At 45.9% G+C, this 15151-nt stretch overlaps 1 protein-coding gene across 2 annotated transcripts in view; it reads right to left on the bottom strand.

Annotated features, from left to right (window-relative positions):
• LOC119173602 (uncharacterized) overlaps window positions 1-15151 on the bottom strand; it is a 412987-nt gene that overhangs the window by 287113 nt on the left and 110723 nt on the right. For both annotated transcript variants that reach the window (XM_075896291.1, XM_075896292.1), the window contains exons 3-4: window positions 13531-13664; window positions 10383-10584 (exon numbers count right to left, since the gene is read on the bottom strand). In XM_075896291.1, the coding sequence (XP_075752406.1) occupies window positions 10383-10584; window positions 13531-13664 (336 nt within the window). The remainder of the gene's footprint in view (window positions 1-10382; window positions 10585-13530; window positions 13665-15151) is intronic.

The raw sequence follows: 15151 nt of genomic DNA, 5'->3' as shown, positions 1-15151 counted from the left end.
CATCTCAGGTAACCGTTTTTTCGCCGTGGGTGCCTGATCGCTTTGGTGGTGGATCACACGAAGACGTCAAAGACTAGCTTGATCACTATGAACCTGTCGCCAACACCAACCAGTGGTCTCTTGAGCAAAGGCTTCCCGCGCCTATTTCTATCTCGACGACAGCGCTCGTACTTGGTGCGAAAACAGAGAAAACAGTTTGTCAAAATGGAGTGACTTTAAATGGGGGATGATTGACACATTTGCTAATGTCGACTGGCGTGACCGTGAGCAGCAGTTACTCGAGCTACGGGCTTAGAAACCAAATGAAATGGTCGCAATGTTCACTGAGGACATGGCCCGTCTATTCCAAAGAGCTGACCCACACATGACCGACGACAAAAAGTTACGCTACCTCATGCAAGGCGTTAAAGAGCAATTGTTCGCCGGACTTTCGCGGAACCCGCCAAGCACCGTGACAGACTTCATCAAAGAAGCTACGGCTATCGAGCGGGCGCTGTACATACGATGCCGACAATACGATCACTTGTCTAGCAGCGCCCATATTCAAGTCGCCGCTACGACATCTGACAATCGAAGCTTGTTGCGCGATTCAACACGAAAGATTGTTCGCTAAGAGCTGCTGAAGCTGCGGACTCTGGTCACGGAACCACCCAGGGCGTCTGTCGCTGAAGTCGTCCGCGAAGAAATACGCCAAGCGTTTTCAACATCTGATCCTACTCACGATCAGCCACCCATGAGCTACGTAGCCGATCTTCGCCACCCACCACCCATTGCACCGTCGTACCGCCAGCCATCGGCAGCCGTTCCTTGGTCGCCCCCGCAAGAACAGACACCGCAGCGCCCTGGCGTCGTGCCGCCGTACAAAATGCCATCATACGAAGAGCGGTCTCCTAACGAGACACGGCATTTGCCACATTACAAGCTGTTGCGGCGTCCACAGCTTCGCAAAACAGACGCGGGGCGCTGTAGATAGGCGTCCGCTTTGTTTTACCCGCGGAGGTGTGCGCCCCCATTCCCGTCATTTCTGGCACCACGTCAATACGTTTCGACGTCTTCGGCAATGGTCAGACGATTGGCGCGCCAACGACAACTACGCACCACGCCGGAATGCTGATTCTAAAGGACCCCCCTTGTCTCGGTCCCATTTTGACAACCGCCGTGCCAACAATGATGACAGTATGCCTGATTACCAGCACGTTTGGGACGTCGACCACGCTCTCTGTCTCCGGCATATTCGCCTTCGTCACGCCACTGCACTACTGCCGAAGTCAGTGGAAGGAGGTCACCAAGTCCACACCGGGGAAACTGCCGACGGCGACCTCCGGGGGTGAGGTAGGAGGCCGTCAAGTCGACGAGAAGAGGCCACTGTTACTCTTACCACCGAACGCCGTAAAGCCAACGAGGTGTAACACCGATGAAACTGTGACCACATATCTTACCGTTTTTGTAGACGGACAGCAAGTAACAGCCTTAGTTGACACCGGTGCCGATTTTTCTATCATAAATCAAAACCTTGCCATACGCTTTAAAAAAGTGAAGACTACGTGTACGGGACCTCACCTGAGGACAGCAGGCGGTCAGCTGTTGATGCGTGTCGGAAGGTATACCGCAAGACTCGACATCGGTGGCTCTTCTTTCGTGGCGACGTTCGTCATCCTCACCTCATGTTGCAAGGACCTGATCATAGGGATGGACTTCTTAAGAGAATATGGTGCCGTCATCAACATCCCGGACCGTTTATTAACGTTCCGCAACAGCCCTGGTTTAGTTGACTGTTCAGACGCAATACGTAAGACTTTACGTATAATTTATGATGATGTGGTCGTCCCGCCATGGTCATGCACTGTTGTGTCGGTGAAAGGGCACGAAGCGTTTGATGGCGAAGGCATGGCCAACGAAATTGGCTCGCTGCTATTTAGCCATGACATTTCGGTCGCACCAGGTATCGTCCGTCTCACTGCTGGACGCACGAATTTACTTCTGACCAACTTTATTGCTGAGCGCCGGCACATTCCGAAGGGCACAGCTATCGTTTCGTACGAAAATATCGTAGAAATGCGAGGCAGTTTATGTTTGTCGGTATTGAACGAAATGCCTAATCAAGAACCAGAACCTTTTGTTGACGTTGGCACCACTCTGTCAAGAAACGACCAACAGAGACTTCTTCAGCTGCTCGCCGAATTTCGTGAGTGCTTTTTATCGACATCACGAGTTGGTCGAACACCTTTAACAAAGCATCGAATACTCACCGAGAACACGGCAAAACCTATTCACTAGAACACTTATCGTGTTGCTCTAAAGGAACGCCAGCCATACAAAAACAAGTCGCGAAAATGCTTGAAGAAGGCGTCATTCTACCGTCACAGAACCCCTGGGCATCACCTGTAGTGCTAGTAAAGAAAAAGAACGGCACCCTGCATTTTTAAGTGGAGTACAGGAAGCTGAATCGGGTGACCAAAAAAGATGTGTACCCGCTCCCACGTATTGACGACTCTTTTGACAGACTTCAGCACGCTCGCTACTTTTCTTCCCTGGACTTGAGGAGTGGGTGCTGGCACAACAAGGTAGACCCAAGAGACCGAGAGAAAACCGCTTTTGTGACGCCAGATTGCTTATACGAATTGAAAGTCTTGCCTTTCGGCTTGTGCTCCGCGCCCGCGACTTTTCAAAGGCTTATGGACAAGGTATTTATTTATTTATTTATTTATTCATTTATTTATTTTTATTACTCTCAGGGCACATAAAGGCGTTACAGAGGGGGTGGGTAATACAACAAAAATGCAGTAAAAGTAGAACATAAAAATAAAATTTAGTGGGAATACATATTTAACAACAAAAACGTATTTAGGGCGCATAACATAGTGTGCCAGTGCAGTTTTGATTGATGATGCGTCTTCAAGGCAGGCGATGAAGGAGGGAAGGCGGTTTCACTCGGCACTGGTTTTTGGCATAAAGGAGTCGGAAAAAAACATTAGTGCAATAGAGAGGAGTGAAAACTTTATGCTCATGATCATGACGTGACGATATGTATGACCGTTGTGATATGAGATCCTGTCTAATTGAATTGTTCGAGTGAAGGATTTTTAGAAAAGACATAGACCAGAAATTTTTCTTCTTAAGCCGCAAATCAAGTAGTCCGAGATCAGATTTTATTAATGAAACGCTAGCTGAGCGGGAATAGTTTTACATAATGAAATGTGCTGATCGATATTGAACGGACTCAATAATGATTTTTAATGTTTTTTGGCCGGGGGTCTCAAACAGAAGACGCATACTCGAGTTTTGGTCTAATTAGTGTTTTGGAAAGGCATGGGACATTAGAACAATTTCTGCGTATGTACCCGAGTGATTTATTGGCATTGCTAGTGATGTAATGAACGTGTGTATGCCAAGAAAGATTAATCGTTATGTGAATTCCGAGATACTTTTACAAGGTTACGTATTCAAGGTTGATGTAATATATAGCATATCTGAGAGGAATGGATGCAACAAAGCGACGTAAAACAGTCATAATCTTGCATTTCGTCGGATTTAATAACATTAGCCAATGTGAGCACCACTTTGATATGTTGTCTGGATCGGACTGAAGAAGGAGGTTATCGTGCAGACTATTTATTTCACGGTATACAACACAGTCATCAGCGAAAAGTTTAATGGATGTATTAATAACGGTAGGTAAGTATATTAGAAAAAACAAGGGACCCAAAACAGAGCCTTGAGGAACGCCAGACTTTACGTCACAGTGGGACGATACGGCAACATTAGCGGTTACAAACTGAGTACGGTTAGTTAGAAAACATTCTATCCACTTCAAGATGTTAGGGTCAATATTAGGAGTACTGAGTTTAAAAAGTAGTAAGCGGTGAGACACTTTGTCAAAAGCCTTAGCAAAATCTAAAAAATACAGTCAATAACAAGTTCTTTATCTAAGGAGGATGAACTTTTATGCATAAATGATACAAGTTGTGTTTCGCAGGAATAGTTCTTGCGAAACCCTTGCTGAAATGAAGTGACAAATGCGTTTGATTCAAGAAATGAAACGAGGTTAGTAAATATGAAATGTTCGAGGATTTTGCAAGGAATGCGAGTGAGCAAGATGGGTCTGTAAGTGAGAGGGCAATGTGGGTCACATGATTTAAACAGAGGCACCACCTTCCCAACCTTCTAATCTGCAGGCACAGACGAGCACTCAATAGACTGGGTGAAAAAGCACATAAGAAATAGAGGAGCAGAACTTGAAAATAATGTTATCAGCGCCACAGGAAGACGATAGTTTCAAACCATGAATTAATTTCAAAATACCCGCAAAGCCAACTACAAGTGAATGCATGGGGAAAAATCATTTTTGTACAAGTGCGGCTCTATGTCAATACAGCTACCAGAAAACGATTTTGAAAAGGTGTCATTTAGTACCATGCAACATTCTTCATAGCTCATAGCGCAGCCATCAGAGGCTGTAAAGGTATGCTAGTTTTCTTTTTTATTTGATTAGTGCTGCAAAATTTTGATGGATTAGTATAAAGAAGGGATGGTAGATAATTATAAAAAATACGGCTTTTGCCTCTTTTAACGCGATGCGATATGCACGTAGCGCGTGAAAATAAGCATTCCAACGAATAGATGTTTGAATGCGTTTCGCAAGGTGAAAGAGGCGTTTTTTCTTGTTTGATAATCTTTTTGTGTCGTCGAAAACCAAGAGTGACATTTCTTTTCGGGAAGCCTGCGCAGTGGAATATATTTAGCAACAAGTGACGCGGCTTTACTTTTAAACAAATTCCAATTATCTTATACAGCACGGCTGAAAAATTTTGGCATGTACTCTTCTATGAACTGTGGAAGCTTAATATTAATTGCTTTGTAATCACCTCTCGCACAATTTCTGATCAATTTCGGAGGGTTTTCTGGTGTGTGACGTGCCCATTTACAAACAAATGTAAAAGATAGTGATCACTTATTCCGGGTAAACAAGTTATTGAGTGTACTAAGTTAGGGTTGTTGACGAGTATGAGGTCGAAAGTATTTGACGAAGTAGCGCTAGTTCTAGTAGGTCCACAAACAAGTTGCGTAAGATTAAAATTTAAGCACAAGTCAATAAAAGAGTCGCTTTCAGTAGACGAACCCACAACAGAGGGATATTGCGAAGCCAACTTTGTTTTAGAAAAAATAAAATCACCCAGAAGAAGCAAAGGAGAGTGGGGAAATTCTGAGACGAGAAACTTAAGAACGTCATGGAGGTCATCGCAGAAAGAAGTTGGTGCATTTGGCGGACGATAACAGTGGAAGCACAGAGCAATAAGTTTTGTTGTTGTAAGACAGCACGTACGCATACTAATTCAAAGGATGTGGTAAATGCAATCCTATCAGACACTATATTATCGGTGACGTCAATCAGTACGCCACCACCCGGTTTCATATCACGGTCTTGACGGCACACAACATAAAGCTTCTCGCACTGAAACAACTTCTCGCTCAAAATTTTATCGGTCAACCAGGTCTACGTCAATGCAATCACGTCAGTGGCACATGAATCAAGAATAGGCGCTAGAGCGTCACGTTTATTGATTAAACTGCGTACATTTGACAACAAAAAATATAAGCCTTCAGAATACTTTCTGCGTGGTGGATGTCTAACTTTGTCAGAAAAAAGAACTGCCAGAACGGCAGTTTGCAACAGTAGGCGATAGTTCCGTGTTACTTAAAGCGTTGCCAAAATGCAATTCACCGACACTGTTGGTGTCGGGGGAGTATACATAAGACTTTTTGTTAATGTATAAGTTGTTGTACCTCACAGAAAAAAAATTCTTTGCTTTTCTTGCCAAAATCATACAGCTTTGTCCTGACAGTTCTGGTTGCCTTACAAAAATATTCGCTTACGTAAACACCAGTTGCTTTTAACTTTTTTTTTAGAAGACACAATTGGTTCTCTTAGTTTAGAGGATGAAAACCGAACAATAATAGGTCTGGGATATTTAGTGACAAAACGTCCAAGTCTGTGGGCCCGAGAAATCCGGTAATCACTGTTGTTTTGGTTCAGGCTTAATGTTGAATTTAATATTGAGCAAACTTTTTCTTCCGATTGTGCCCAAGTATCAAAAGCGGTGTCAGCTATGCCGTGAAATATTAAATTTTCCCGACGCGAATGTTCTTCAAATTCATTTAGCCGTTGGTTCAGTGCAGCTATTTGAGGTGCTACGTTTTCCCCTTGTTGCCCTCCAGACGATCGAAGGCTTTGTTCAACGGCACAGAGCCTATTCTCGATACCAGCAATTTGCTACTCCATTGAAAATTGAGCTTCTTTTACTTCACCCAGGGAAGACATGACTTCTTCATGTTTGGCATCGAACTGACCGTGCAGTGATTTAAAAAGCTGTAGTAATTCCTTGCTAGGATTGTCTCTGGGGGTCCTAGGGTTTAGCTCTACGTTACCGGACATGAATAACAACTTGGCAATAAACACATACTCGCAAGTTAATTGAAACAATATTTGGGGGCCTGGAAGCACTAGCAGCCAAACACGTTCGAGGTTGTAGTGGAAGATCCTTCTAGTCAATCTGGACGACGTTATAGTGTTTCGGACCACTTTTGACGAGCACCTCAAAAGGCTGGAAGTTGTTTTACGTGCCGTACGGTCTGCGGGCCTAACATTGAAACCAGAAAAGTGTCATTTATGTTTTCACGAACTTCAATTTCTCGGTCAGGTCGTCAGCAACGCAGGCGTCTGGCCTGATCCTGGAAAAATTGCCGCCGTCGCACAGTTCCCAGTACCATCCAATAAGAAGGCTGTCAGACGCTTCCTGGGCCTTTGTGCCTAGTATCGCTGGTTTATCGCAGACTTCGCCCACATCGCGTCACCACTAACACAAGAGATGACGTTGCCTTTGAGTGGAACGATGAACAGGAGGCTGCCTTTAATGACCTGCGTCGACGCCTTCAAACGCCCCCGGTGCTTGCCCACTTCGACGAAGAAGCCCCGACGATGCTTCATACAGACGCTAGCAATGTAGGTCTGGGGACTGTGCTTGAGCAACGGCAAGAGGACACAGAATTAATGATCGCCTACGCAAGCCGAAGGCTCACACGAGCAGAGACTAACTATACAACAACAGAGAAAGATTGCCTTGCCGTAGTATGGGCAGTAACGAAATTTCACCCGTACTTGTACGGCTGGCACTTTAAAGTTATTAGTGACCATCGATCTCTTTGCTGGTTAACTAATCTAAAAGTTGCCAACGGCCGATTAGCGCGTTGGAGCCTAAGACTGCAAGAGTTTGACAAGATGGTCGTACACAAGTCGGGAAAGCGACATATGGACGCCGACTGCCTGTCCCGATCACCAATACAGTCAGCTTCCCTACCTGATAAGGATGAAACTGCATTTTTGGGGTCCATGATACGTGTACCATTGTCCAACAACAACGTGATGAGTCTGGGTTCCTTGGTTTGAATAATTACTTAGAAGGGTGATCTCAGAGTGCACCCAAAGTTTTTTCAAGAATATTGCCGTCGTTTTCCGTACAAAAGAGCGTCCTATACAAAAGAAATTTTTTGTCGATCGGATTTTCCTACTTGCTTGTCATCCCGGCAGCTCTCTACACTGGAGTACTTCACGCTTGTCACAACGACTTGACTTCTGGTCACTTAGACTACACGCACACATTGGCGAGAGTTCAGCAAATATATTACTGGCCAAGGCTCACCGCTGCCGTGAAGCAACACATTCTTACTTGTTTGAACTGCCAGTGACATAAGTCTCCTCAGACTAAACCAGCCGGCCTGCTGCTAGCTGTTCAGGTCTCAAGTACACCATTTGACCAGATGGGAATGGAAACTTTAGGTCCACTTTATACTGCTGCAGACAACTGCTGAGTTATCGTCGCGACGGATTACTCTACCCGGTACGCCGAAACGAAGACTATCCAACGAAGCACAACAGCGGAGGTAGCCAAATTTTTCATGGAAATTGTACTGCGACATGGTGCACCAACCGTCATATCAACAGACCGCTGGCCTGCATTCACGGTGGCTCTTCTTGAGCACGTCTTGATGGGAAGTGGAACCAGACATCTAAAGACCACTGCCTACCACTCGCAGATGAACGGACTGACAGAGCGCCTGAACAAGACGATTGAAGACATGCTGTCGATGTACGTGGACGTTCGACACAAAAATTGGGAAGAGATCTTGCGCTATATTACGTTCGCGTACAATACAGCCAAGCAAAATCGCTTCACATGATTCCATTCAGCCTTGTTTAAAGCCGGGAGGCACGGACAATGCTAGACGCCAGTTTACCACATGAATGGGACGACAATGACACGGGCGCCAACATATATACCGAACGCGCGGAAGAAGCCAGGCAGCTCGCAGGCTTGAGAATCCGCCAGCAACAAAATACGACGCAGGTCACTACAATGCCCTCCGGAGAGCAGTACCCTACGAAGCCGGTGACCGAGTGTGGGTTCGGACACCCATACGAAGACGTGGACTGTCCGAGAAACTCTTAAGGTGATACTTCAGACCATATAGAGTACCGCAAAAGTCAAGTGACGTCATCTACGAGGTCGTGCCCGACAGTCTCTCTTGCACGAGGCGTCAACCCCAACGGTCTTAGCTGGTACATGTGGTACCCATGAAGCCATTAGTAGGTGATGGACTGCGTTTTCCTACCACGGTCGCTCGGATGTAGCATCAGGGCGATGCCTATAAGGTGGGACAAGTGACACGTGTATATACGTAGAAGAGGCCTTCGCTGCTCAGTTGATTCTGAAACACGCTGTTTCATAGTCGCAAGTTGTATCTGTCTTTTGTTCTGGCTACACCACGACAATATCAGCAGTCATGCAGGGGATCAACTGCTACTATAGTGGTTCATAAAAAAAGGAACAAAATAGCAATCATGAAAGGTGTAAGGCAGGGGATACAATCACTCCAATGCTATTTACCACGTGCTTACTGGAAGTTTTCAGAGGCTTATAATGTGAAGAGTTAAGAATAAAAGTTAATGGGGAGTACATTAGTAATCTGCGTTTAGCCTATGACGTTACATTGCTGAGTAACTCAGGTGACTAATCGCAACTCATGGTGACGTAGTTAGACAAGGACAGCAAAAAGGTAGGTCTTCCAATTAATGTATAGAAAACGAAGGTAGTGTGCAACAACCTCGGAAGAGAACAGCACTTCGAGATAGGTGATACTGCTCTAGAAGTTGTAAATGACTATGACTGCTTAAGACAGGTAATAACCGCAGAAACGAACCGCGAGATTGAAGTAACTAGAAAAATAAGAATCGGTTGGAGAACATTTGGCAAGTACTCTCAAATCATGAAAGGTAGATTGCCACTATCTCGCAAGAGGAGAAAACATAACAGCTTAATCCTGTCATTACTCAGCTACGGAGCAAAGACCTGAACACTAACAAAGGGGGTTCAGCTAAACTGATGAAGGCGCAGCGAGCAATGGAAAGAAAAATGGTAGGTGTAACCTTACGAGACAAGAAGAGAGGAGAGTTCATCAGGGAACAAACCGGGGTTAAGAATATCATATTTGAAATCAAGAAGAAGAAATGGACGTGGGCTGGGCATGAAGCGCGTAGACAGGATAACCACTGGTCATTAAGGGTGACTAACTGGATTCCCAGAGAAGGTAAGGGTGTGATGGGAAGACAGATAGTTAGGTGGGCAGATGAGATTAAGAAGTTTGCGGGTATAAAATGGCAGCAGAAAGCACAGGACCCAGTTGACTGGTGGAACATGGGAGAGGCTTTTGTTCTGCAGTAGACGTAGTCAGGCCGATGATGATGATAATGATGATGATGAAATAGATGGCTTTATCACACTGATGCGCACCTTCTGCTGCTTCATTTGATATGCGTGCCGAGCTGTGCAGAACTGCGCATTGTAAACATGAAAGGATGGTTTCGATGAATTAGCTTTTTCTGCAGCTTAGATCCATGTACCACTTTATTTTGGCTTGCGCGCGAACCTTCATGGAAGTTACGCGCAGCTCTTTGCTTCCAAATTTGTCGACACACTCGTATTCTAGTCGGCGGCAAGCGGAGGCTGTCTTCCTCTCGAGAAAGCGGATTTTACTTATGCACTCTGTGATGCTAGGTTGCAGAAGGTGTTAAGATTTTAAAACGACGTGGAAATCAAAACGGTTAGCCGTGGGATTGTTCAGGCGCAAGGAAGAAGCCATTCCGTTACTTGCACTCCATGTTTGGTTGAACTGAAGATGTCGCTTAAATTCCGTAGTTAGAATTACCAATGAGGTACTACTATAACCCGGAGTCTGAAACGCAACCGCTGTGGAGAACTATTAACTAGTGATTTTATAACGAAGAAGCACCAACCTCCTGCATATTCAAAATATCAATGGGTACTCACGGTGCTTGAGAGAGGTATTGCAAAGGATGACGGTGGCACCAGCAAATATGAGGGCAAAGGAGGTGACGAATGCGTCGACTGAAGTGCGCATGTGAATGCACACGTGGTGTCCTTTGCGCACGCCCAGTGACTGGAAGCCCGCCGCGTAGCGTTCGATAGCATGCAGTAGGTTCTGGCGCGTGTAGCTGCGGTGGTAGTCCACCTACGCGGAACATCAAGAATAGGCCTGAAACTTTTCCGCGCGGGAACCACTATGTATAATGCACGCAGTGGCAAGAGATTCCGGATCCGTTTTAACTATTGAAGGGTCATTAACGAGTCTTGAAAACTAAGTCGGCGGGACTTCGTAGCATTGCACTCCACCAAAATGCGGGTGCATTTCGATTGAGCGTAATAAGCGAAGGGTATTGGAAACTTTCTTCTGAATTTCATGTTACGTGTGACCCACAATGCTCAACGTACTTCTTTTAAGATAGCCATATGCAGGGAGAGCCAAGACTACGCCAGAGGTGTCAAAATATTTTTTTCTAAGAGTGTAAAATTTTTCAACATGTTTAAAGTTCATGTTAGAAAAACGCCGCTGCAGCCCGTCATTGCATAACTTTCCGCATTTATTTCTGTACCTCTAAGGCTAGGCATCCAATAAATTAAACGTGCTGCCTATGAAAATGTACTAAAGGGCATTTTAGGACGCCGACAATGACTCCAGCAATCTTGTCGCGCTCATTACTGTCGCGTTGAATGTGTAAGACACTGTAATATGAACTGTAGAGGTTTTTTGAGCTCTGACAATTTCTAATCTAGTGAATTTCAGACATTGTGACAAATCAATAGTAAACTAATAGGCGCTAAACGATATGATCCTTATTCTGCATTGTACTTGTTTCCTGCCATCTTCGCAGAATTAAAGCAATGCACTGGGTTCGTTGGAACTTATGTGCTTACAAAACACTGCAGCGCAAGAAAAGAAAGAAAAAAAGCGAAAGAAAAAGATTCGCACAGAGCTAGACGATGCTCTACTATAAGAAAACATAACATAAAAACAGCATCTTGTTGGTGCACAAAACAAATTTTGGTCCACAAAACTCTTGCGCCTAATAAACCTTTTTTGATGTGCTAGTTGGTACATGCTTGTTGAAACACAAAGAAGACATATACCATCAAAGAAGGAATGAAAACAGCTTTATGTTAGACCTGCGGAACGCGGCTGAGACACGCCAACGCCTCCGAGAAAAGTTATGCCTGGAACGTCACTCTCTTTTCAATCAGGAGCCTCCTGACAGCACACCATCTCGGAGACCATGCCTCCTGCCTTGCGTTGCGACCAGCCACCGTGTGAGACCGCTCACCTCCGTACCGCTCAGTCACGTGACATTACCGTACCGCTCTGTCACGTGACATCACGGCTGCTCGGAAGCAACTGTGAGAGCATTGCTGTGTTCGCAGGGGGTGACCGTCAGAGACGCTAGCCTTCGTAACGAAGGAGGAAAGTAATATCAGAGGGTAGGGAAGCACGTTCGCGGCTTACGTTCCAGGCATAATTTTTTAGGAGGCGTTGGTCACGCACGAGGTGCAGTCCCACTTAATGTACCAGCAAGCCGAGCCTGCTGGCCACCTCGCGGGCACGCTGGACAGTCGTGAGCTGATCAGTGAGAGCGAGGCTGCGCAAGAGCATCTCCCACTTCTCCAGGGTGAAGCTTGGAGTTCATGTCTTGTCGCGTGCTGTGTATATGTGGTAATGTGGCTGTCTCACCACATGCCGAGCACAGGTCTTTCGGTAAGACGTCAAGGTATATGTCGTGAAGTAACGCAGGACTTGGATAGGATTTGGTCTGGAGTAGCTGAAGGGTGACTGCTTAGGGTCTGTGAGTTTAGGGTGCGAAAGACGGTAAAACCGTCACGCAGGACAAAAAAATTCAGTCACTTTTTTATACAAGTACAGTGGGTCCCTGTGGCCGGGGTAAGGTAGGGTGTCTGAAGCAGTGCGGTCTGTCAATCCTCGCGCGGCTTTGTTCGCGACCACGTTTTGGTTTACGGGAACTCCCTCTACCTCCACAATGTACGCGGGGAGCCAGTGCAAAAATAGGAAACACGATCGGTGGTTTGTAGTACACGGAGAGCTAACCGGGAAATGCTACCCATACCCAAGGGTTCCATGGCTGCTTTTGAGTCACTATACACCTCCTATCTGCGGTCATCGAGCATTGCGAGCACGATGGCGACCTGTTCAGCCTCTTCAGGTTTGGAGGACCACAATGGTGCACAGTTCACGACGTGGCACTGCGCATTGACTACTAGGGCCTCGAAGGCGTCTTGTTCTCTGTTTTCCGCTGAATCGACGAAACAGGCATTGGTGCCATCTCGGAACAAGATACGCCTTCCGGCATAGTGGACTGGGTGAGAATTGCGTGGGATGGGGATGACGTGAATATGGTTTCAATTTCCGTGGCGATCTGGTGTAGTTCGGCTTGTGAGTGAGGCGGTTGAGCCCAATCTGTTTGAGTATTCTTCTGCCGGCCAGTGTACCGGAGAGCCTTAGCAATTGGGCTCTTTTCTGAGCCTTGGTGAGTGTACCATCAAGAAAGAAAAAAAATCCAACGTCCTGTCTGTTAATTCTATCCTTAATTTTTTAAAACTTCTTGGTACACGTCTTTTCGCATGCCAGTATCTTGCGTTCCTTTTTTTCTGCCCTGCCACTACACTGCCAGCACATTCAGGTCACGAATGACATGCGTTATCACCGTGATATAAAGTGGCCAGCGCCGAGTTTTCAAGAAAGGACGCTCAAGCAAGCCAGACGACGATTACTATTGTGGGACAAAAAGACACTTTCTTTACTAAATCGTTCTTTAGTGTCGTCATTGCCCTCATGTTCCAGCCACGTGCGTGCGCCTGCCTGTGCGTGTGTTTGGGCGCTATTGCGTGCGTGTGTGTGCATGGGCGTGTGTGTTATCATAGCCTATTTCAAGTTCTGTCACAGGAGCTTTACCATTCAGGAAACAGCGTATGAGCTACCCATAGTTTCTAGGAAAAGAAAGTGATTATTTTTTGCATAACTTTAGGGATAATTCATCAGTGTATGCCTAGCAGTACTCCTACTTCGTCCTGTGTAGTGCAAGGCTGTAAGCTGGTATATGCATACGCTCACCGCTGCAAGCTTTGATCCAGCCGAGCTCAGGAATGCCTTGACCACTGTGTATATTGAGCAGACCGGCACGTTGACTTTTGCATGCGGCGAGAACAGCACGTTGTTTTCGATTCGTGGATTCAACTTCTCGGCACCTGGAAGTAAATAAAGCGAGCTTACTGGAACTCTCCCAGGCACGCTTGAAGTTGCTGCTGAGAAAGCCTATTACTAAGTGAAGGATTAACCCTGTGGTGCGCACGAACAGTTATGCCTTCAGAAAAATTGCGAGAAAATGCTGACTGTTCTACTCTTCTTGTACAATTCATTTAAGAAATATGAGAATAGTTTATTGGGCATAGCTTATTAGGTAATATTGTAAATAATAATTACTATTGTATAATATGTAGGCCACTGTTGATTGATCGATTGATTGATTGATGTGTGGGGTTTAACGTCCCAAAACCACCATATGATTATGAGAGACACCGTAGTGAAGGACTCCGGAAATTTTGACCACCTGGGGTTCTTTAACGTGCACCCAAATCTGAGCACATGGGCCTACAACATTTCCACCTCCATCGGAAATGCAGCCACCGCAGCTGGGATTAGAACCCGCGACCTGCCATGTAGGTCACTGTGTCTTCATCATAACATGACAAGCCTTAAATAGCTGCTTATTGTCATGTCCATAGTAGCTTTTAGTAGCTTTGTTGAGATGGTATATTACATGTATCAGATATAAGGTGGAGATTACTGGGTCAAGTAAAGCTGAACATATGGTTTGAGCTATGGCAACTCAGTGGTTAACAAGGTCTGTGTTTTCGATGCTGCACCCAAGTGATGAAAGATGTTTGTGTATCATGGCTAGCACCACAACCAATCAATATTAAAAAAATAACCACTCAAGGACTCCGGACTGATGGTCAAACAGAGAAATTGAAACCTGCGGCCACAGGTTGCTCCAGACGTCACAGCAGAAGCAGCTCAAAAACTTCCGCCTAAAGCGAGCGTCAGCCTCGGCCAACGCGGTTCCGTCATTGCCTCGTTGAAGCTACTTTGCCTACAACACCACTTCCTTTCTTCTGGCTATAGAATAAGCCACCATATTGTCGTGGTCGCTGAAATTTGGCTCGTAAGGCTACCGGAACCTCGGTGCATAGTTGCTGCTTGCACATTGCCACGCGGGCCTGTCCTGGTGCCCAGACTTCTGCAATGGCCCTGCAAACATCAATCCTCGCACAAATGAGCTGTCGGCACTGTTCTTCAAAAGTTGTTGACTGTTTATAAGAGTCATGCTCTCGCCATGTGGACGTTGTGTAGGGTGAATGTTCCTACACCGCCAAACGTTTTGCGCACCTGTAAGCCCGTCACTTGATGTTTGTTTATACCCCTCTTTTCCCTGTCGACCTGCTTGACGGCTTTCTTTGGCTGAGAGGCGACGCACGCGCGTGGACAGGGCAGGGCTCTTTTTACCCTCTCTCTTGCTTTCTTTTTCCACCCACTCCCGATCTTTGTGCAGCGCGGTTGAATCAACCTCTCTTGAGATTGGGCAAAGCCCTTTTTTTACGTTTTTTCTCTTTCAGAGCCACTCGATTAAAAAGGATAGGTGGCTCCTTATAATGTCGCGTTCTGGCCGTGTTGG

The sequence above is a fragment of the Rhipicephalus microplus genome, chromosome 5 (assembly GCF_043290135.1).
Source record: "Rhipicephalus microplus isolate Deutch F79 chromosome 5, USDA_Rmic, whole genome shotgun sequence".
Taxonomy (NCBI): Eukaryota; Metazoa; Arthropoda; class Arachnida; order Ixodida; family Ixodidae; genus Rhipicephalus; species Rhipicephalus microplus.
The sequence above is the reverse complement of the archived record's forward strand: the minus strand, read 5'-3'. Positions and strand labels throughout refer to the sequence as shown.